We start from the raw sequence: 6,378 nt of genomic DNA, 5'->3' as shown, positions 1-6,378 counted from the left end.
CGAAAAACAAATATAGATTTTTATCTATACCTAATTTAAAATGTTTATACAAAAGTAACACGATTTATTTGCTTCTGAAATTATATGGTTCTCCTTGTTGTACAGTATTATTATATGATAAATATTCAATTGTTTGCCTATGCTGAACATCATGGAGGTTATTTAGTAATTTTATGAATATTATAAATGTGAAATGAATTTTATTTTAATGAAAATATCAATTTAATTTTAGGATTTCCACACCTCAAAAGATAATAACATAATTTTTCGTTCGTCTGTTCGTCTTACAAGGTCATTTGCAAGCCCAATAGAGAATCCATTTCAGAATCTCAGAGGCCAATCGCGTGGAGAGTCTCTGTGGTCCCTTAAGCTCAGAAAAAATACAAGCCTTGAAATAGATCATTTGTGAAAATTTCAACTGTGCAACTATCAGGGTTATGGTGTGAATTTTTTATGTGTGTATGTGTGTGTATTTTGACTCATGAAATATGACTATAAATGTGAAGTTCTGGAGAGTAGTAGAGTTGATTCCTACTTAAAGTTTTCTCCGTCCACCTGGACGGAGAAAACCTGGGCGGAGATAACTTTAACTGTCTAGTTACCTAACAAGACAGTTAAAGTTATCTCCGCCCAGGTAGCAAGACAGTTAAAGTTTTCTCCGCCCAGGTAATAAGACAGTTAAAGCTATCTGCGCACAGGTAACAAGACATTTAAATTTTTCACCGCCCAGGTAACAAGACAGTAAAAGTTTTCTCCGCGCAGGTAACAAGACCGCGTCGCTTTAAGGTCTCATATTCGTTTATCATTATTCGGAACGTGCAAAGGTATCAGTGGTCAGGTAGGGTCAGATTTATTTACTAAGCTTGTCAGCTTTATTTTCAAAATGGGACATTATAGTTGTTGTAATGTAAAACGGCAAAAAACAGCAGAAATAGTTAGCGTAAATTTTATACACATGCGGGTTACTGCAGATTCCCAATGTTGTGTTACGACTGAATTAACGACCAACGAAAATAAGCCCTAAACTAGCATTTCAAAACACAATGTCTCGAAAATTGGATGGAAAACGAGGAAGACAATGTTTTAAAACTAATATTATACTTCTTATGTTTATTCAGGTATAGATTTTAAATATTCGTAGAAAGTATATTTTATATTTACAATAGAATATTTTCCCTATTATTAAGAGAGCCGTATAATTTTCGAACCAAATAAGTTGTTGTATTTGTATTAGTATGATAATAATCGTCAATAATTAAAAATCGTGGCGCAGTGACACAAACGTGACTATAACCGCGACGATTGTGAATTAATATTTTTTATTTTTTGATCTGGTAACAAAAAAAAGCGCGTCATTTAGTTCCGCCACTTAACACGTAATGTCTCGAAAATTCGGCGAAAGTGGGGATTGGAGTGTCTTAGCATGAAGTTTCCTCTGTTTCAACGTGACATTGGCGAAGTGATTAGTGCTGAACTGGCACCATACTGGTGGATCGCCATAATTAAAGAACAACAACAACAAATTTCCTCTGCCTATCCTGTTATTAGCGGAATACAGCGTAAGAACTGATTCTTATGGGACGAACGTTGAAAAATAGAGAGGGTTGTTAATTCTCGCCAGACAGGAATTTATGGAAAAAAAGCATTAGTTGTTCTTTTCGACTAAATTTATGACACTTTTTGCGCACAAAATTAAATAAATTAAAAGACAAATTAGAATTTATAAAGTGCATAATAGCGTAGATAAGCATATCTACTAAAATAATCAACATTAGCGAAGTCGCGCGTGGGCCGCAAGTACGAGTATACCAATAAATTCTATAAGCATAAAAAAATTTGAAACTTATGGTAAAAATATAATTATTGAAAAAAAAAACCAGCCAAGTGCGAATTGGACTCGCGCATCGAGAATCCCGTGTAAATATTAGAATTATATAACAAAACTAGCGGCCCGCATGCGGCTTCGCCTACGTGAACTACGTTATTATTAGTTTCTGTCTCCATGAGTACCTACGTCCTATAAGTGACGTCCATGAAAAATTTGAGACTTCTAGCATTTGTAGTAACGAAGTTTCATACAAATATTCAACCCCAAAAACAACCCCTTAAAAGTCGAATATTGCAAATTCCCGCCTTAGCGAGCACCTACGTCCTATAAGTGACTCCTATGCAAAATTTCAGATTCCTAGCTCTGGTAGGTTCTGAGATTTCGTGATGAGTGAGTGACCTTTCGATTTTATATATATAGATGGGAAGTACAAATTAAAAAAAATTGACAAAGTTTGAGATCGTATGTATTCATTATTTTACAATATCATCATCATTTTAAAATCTTTTAATAGTATTTTCACATCGCTTGGAATATGAAAATGCGACCAGGGGATCTCTATATATCTATTCTTAAAATAAAATCGTAAGAGGGTCTGTACTTGAAATATATTTAAAAAAAAATGTTATTGGGAACCTTTATTGACATAATAGAACCCAAAATATTAATTTTTAAAATTTTTGTCTCTTTGTCTGTGCGTTTCTAATCTCTTTTCTCAGAATGGGTTCAACTGATTTAGATGCGGTTTTTACTATTGGATTCTGGCAAGCTTCCGAAAACATATAGGGTATATTTTATTACTTAGTTCGACAAATTTGATAATGGCCGTAACAGTTATTTTATACAACAGTTTTACTGAATTGACTGAATCTTTAGCTTTCTTAATTTCTTTATTAGTATTTTATGTCAAGCGGGCATAGCCCCGCACGCGGCTACTAGTAATATAATACAAGTGTAACTCATCGTTGTCTATACAGGGCGGAATTGTCAGCACCACTTTAAACGAAACCACAGTTTTAACTACTCTATAAAAATCTTATATAATTCAGAAAAAAAATAATTGCCAAAAATGAAAAAGTTTATTTCAAACAAAATAAATGATAAAATTATCGTTTTAAAATAAAAGACCATTTGTTAACTATAACATAAGCACGCACACACTTACCTGTCAAAGTGGCAACGTCGCATACGTGTTTTATGTATGCGTATGTCTGCGTCACACGAAATACAGGTATGGATAAAAATGAAAAAAATGAAAAAAAAACCCTACGTCCAAACTATTGAAGTACCTTGATTAATTTCTTTAGCTCTGGGTTTGAAATATTTTACCCTATATGCAGTTTCAGTACAAGTAGCGCTGCCTCTTCCACCCTGTATATGAAAGATATATGAGGAAATATATTTTTACATCATTTTCAATTTAGTTCTTCTAAAATACTTTAACATGAGTTTTATTACATATTCTGTAATCTTTACACAAATAATGCAAGTAGTAACAAGCGCGAATACTATAATAACAACAAATTTCAATTCATAATAGTCAACGTTAGATATATTGGCTGCTGGACATCTCAAATGTTTCGCCCCTTTATTCCTGATGACGTATTCAGACCACCAAACAGCGCGCTGAAGAGGAGACTCGGGTTGGTCTAGGAAAAGCTTCCTAAGATTTTTGATGTTATTCTTATAACTGAAAATACGAAACGTTTTTTTTATATAGACATCTATAAAGCTGAAGATTTTGTTTTGTTGTATGCACTAATTTATGGAAGCAAGTGATCAATAAAAAAAAGTAATAAAAGTTTGAATTCTGAGTGCATTACGTCTTGAGTGGCGGAACTCAATGCCGCGCTTTGCCTCGTTGTGAAAGCGAGGAAATATTAAATATTTAATTTCTTCGAATGGAAATCAAACCCACAAGTAGTGGCGTTAACAGTCGCAGAGCGCAGTTGAGCTCCAGTTTACAGTAGCAGTAAAAAATAATAGTTTGCCTGTGTCTTTGTTATACCTACATGAGATGTATTTTTGTAAAAGGAATTATTTTTCTATTTTAAATCAAAATTAAATATTTTGTTTTTTTTTCTATTTTATTATCCTATTTTCTGTTTTGAATAACTTAAATTGAATATTTTACCTACCTTTCATCATTAATAACTGTTTCGATAGCATTTTTAAATTCATTCGCAGTAAATGTTTCTATATCAAGTTTGATGCCAATGCCGTATTTAACATATTTTTCTGCATTGAAACGCTGATCCCCTAATATAGGTATCGCAAGAAGAGGTACTTCAGCCGATATGGCCTCATCTGTCGATTGGAGACCAGCTTGAGTAATGAAGAGTTTCACATTGGGATGTCCTGAGAATTCAAAATATTAATATTTAATTGATATTTTATGAATATAATTGCTTAATCTTAAGTTTACTTTGAACAGCTCTCTTTGTTTTTTTTACATTAAAGATTTTATTTAGAGCATATTTTTTTTTAATACAAATTGTGAGTTGGGCACAGACCAATTCACTTCTCTATTATTACACCCATTTTTATTATTCTTGTTCCTAGTCTTTCAACTAAACTGTTAATTATTACATGTTAGGCTAACTAGATTAGATAAATAAATATTTATAATCTACATATAAATTTCTTAACCATAATCTATAAAAAACCTTTTCCCGAGTCATTATTGTACTTAATATGTTGATGAAAATGTTCATTGTATAAAAATATAAAAATTTCCTGTTTTTCGGCCTCACGCTTTGTTCCGTATAAAACGAGTGTAGTACTATGGACAGAGATAACTTAGCTTTAAGATGACCATTTAAGCTTTTTGTTCGATTCTCACTTGAGGAAATTAAATATTTAATATTTTCATGTCCTGCTAAAAAAAAGTAAATTACTTAGTAAATCGGCTTGTGGATACCACTTGGAAACATTAATGTTATTTCCTAATTCTGGTAGATCTTGATTCCATTTCCACATCACGTTGTAGGGTAAATTAGAAAGAACAGAGACCATAATTTTTATTTTCTCTTGAGGCAACATTCTCGGTATGACATTTGTTCCAAAACTAACGTAAATCACTCCTTTTTCAGATGAATCCATGTATCGTTTTAATTCCTGTTATATGTAATAAAATATTATTAGTATTTGGTTGATCACGCAAAGCACTTATACATAACCAACCATGTTTCTAAGTATGTTTTTGTTAAGTAAAATTTGAAACATGACATTATTTTTTTATATTTCTTTTAAATGCGCTGTACTTCTTTTACATAAAAGCAAATATTTAATTAAAAAAAATATTTTAAGAATTTGGCTTACTCTCGGCAATTCTTTCGGTGGCAGCTGATGAATGCTCCCCATATAAATAACATTTGGGGGTACTGGCTGGTTTTCTATCCACATAGGGTTGACATTTATAAAGAGCATGTCCACGTTATTATATAATTCACTTAAAGGCGGAAGTTCTGGTCCAAAATATTTCTGAAGCTGAGCATTTTCATTGTCTTCGCTCAGATAAGATGCATATTTATAAGATAATAAAGTATATAGGGTATTTATTTTTTCCAAAATATTTAAATTATAAATTCTTTCATCAGTGACCGCTGGGTAGAGAAAAGGATGCCAAGGCAATCCAACGATATTACTAATTTGATAAACAGGACCTACCGAACTAACTAAAATGACAGGTGCTTTAAATTTGTGGGAAAAAGCTAAAGCAAAATACATAAAAGCCTCGATAAAGATTAAATCAAAAGTAGTAGCATCTTTAGTAAGCAATTCTTGCACCTCAGGAGTTTTGATCTGAGTTTCTAATATTTCTATTAGCATAAAAGATCTATGTCTTCCTTCAGTAAATTTGGAAACACTTTCACCAACTTTAAAAGAGTTATGAAATTTTTTCTCAAATATTGGATAAGATACATGCCCTACATCGATTTCCTTATAATTTTCTGGTGATTTTCCTTTAGAATAAACTGGATCAGTTGTAATGGTTGTAATGTTATGGCCTTTCTTAGCGAGTTCCAGGGTGAGCTTGCGGAAAACAACCTGATGACTGATAGACGGTGTTGGAAATACTCCAAGAATGTTCGCAGATTGCACAATCATAATCTTCCAACAAAACACTATATATAAAATTTTTAAATGCACCATTGTAAAACTTTTTTTTTAATAAATTATAATTAATTAACACGTGAATATATGCGCAGAAGGACTTAATATATATAATATAATATTAGTTTGAGTCTTGACTCTTAGCCGCTTGAGACGTAAACAAATAAAGTATTGCGCTGAAGTTCAAGTACAGTTGAGACATTATAAAATATAGTGTCAGAAAAATATTAAATTCAACTATATTTATGAAAGACATAAAAACATATTTTATAGGCAGTAATAAGAGGAATATAAAATGAATAAGCAGTAATATAAAAGCTGTAATATAACATTATTTTTCTCATATTTTATGAAAGTCAATAAATAAATATGTATATAGTGTTTTTGTCAGCACTATTTTAAATGAAAAAACAGTTTAAACTTAAAATTTCAAA

At 31.7% G+C, this 6,378-nt stretch overlaps 1 protein-coding gene across 1 annotated transcript; it reads right to left on the bottom strand.

Annotated features, from left to right (window-relative positions):
- Positions 1 to 2,282: 2,282 nt before the first annotated feature.
- Positions 2,283 to 6,157, bottom strand: LOC146540345 (UDP-glucosyltransferase 2-like). Its single transcript, XM_085202692.1, has 4 exons — positions 5,150 to 6,157; positions 4,726 to 4,945; positions 3,967 to 4,186; positions 2,283 to 3,518 (listed from the first exon to the last, which is right to left on the bottom strand). Exons 1-4 carry the CDS (start codon positions 5,981 to 5,983, stop codon positions 3,233 to 3,235), a joined length of 1,560 nt encoding a protein of 519 aa, XP_085058818.1. The 5' UTR covers positions 5,984 to 6,157; the 3' UTR covers positions 2,283 to 3,232.
- Between the last annotated feature and the right edge of the window lie 221 nt (positions 6,158 to 6,378).

This window comes from Heliconius melpomene, chromosome 2, assembly GCF_056956725.1.
Source record: "Heliconius melpomene rosina isolate 202511_hmr_F chromosome 2, ASM5695672v1, whole genome shotgun sequence".
In the NCBI taxonomy this organism is placed as follows: domain Eukaryota; kingdom Metazoa; phylum Arthropoda; class Insecta; order Lepidoptera; family Nymphalidae; genus Heliconius; species Heliconius melpomene.
Note: the sequence above shows the minus strand (reverse complement) of the source record. Positions and strands in the feature narration are given on the sequence as shown.

Coding starts and splice junctions, on each gene's coding strand:
- LOC146540345 (XM_085202692.1), bottom strand. CDS start 5,983: ATGGTGCATTTAAAAATTTTATATATAGTGTTTTGTTGGAAGATTATG. Junction 4,187..4,725: donor TCCACAAGCCGATTTACTAA/GTAATTTACTTT, acceptor TTGAATTCTCAG/GACATCCCAATGTGAAACTC. Junction 3,519..3,966: donor ACAGTTATTAATGATGAAAG/GTAGGTAAAATA, acceptor TCGTATTTTCAG/TTATAAGAATAACATCAAAA.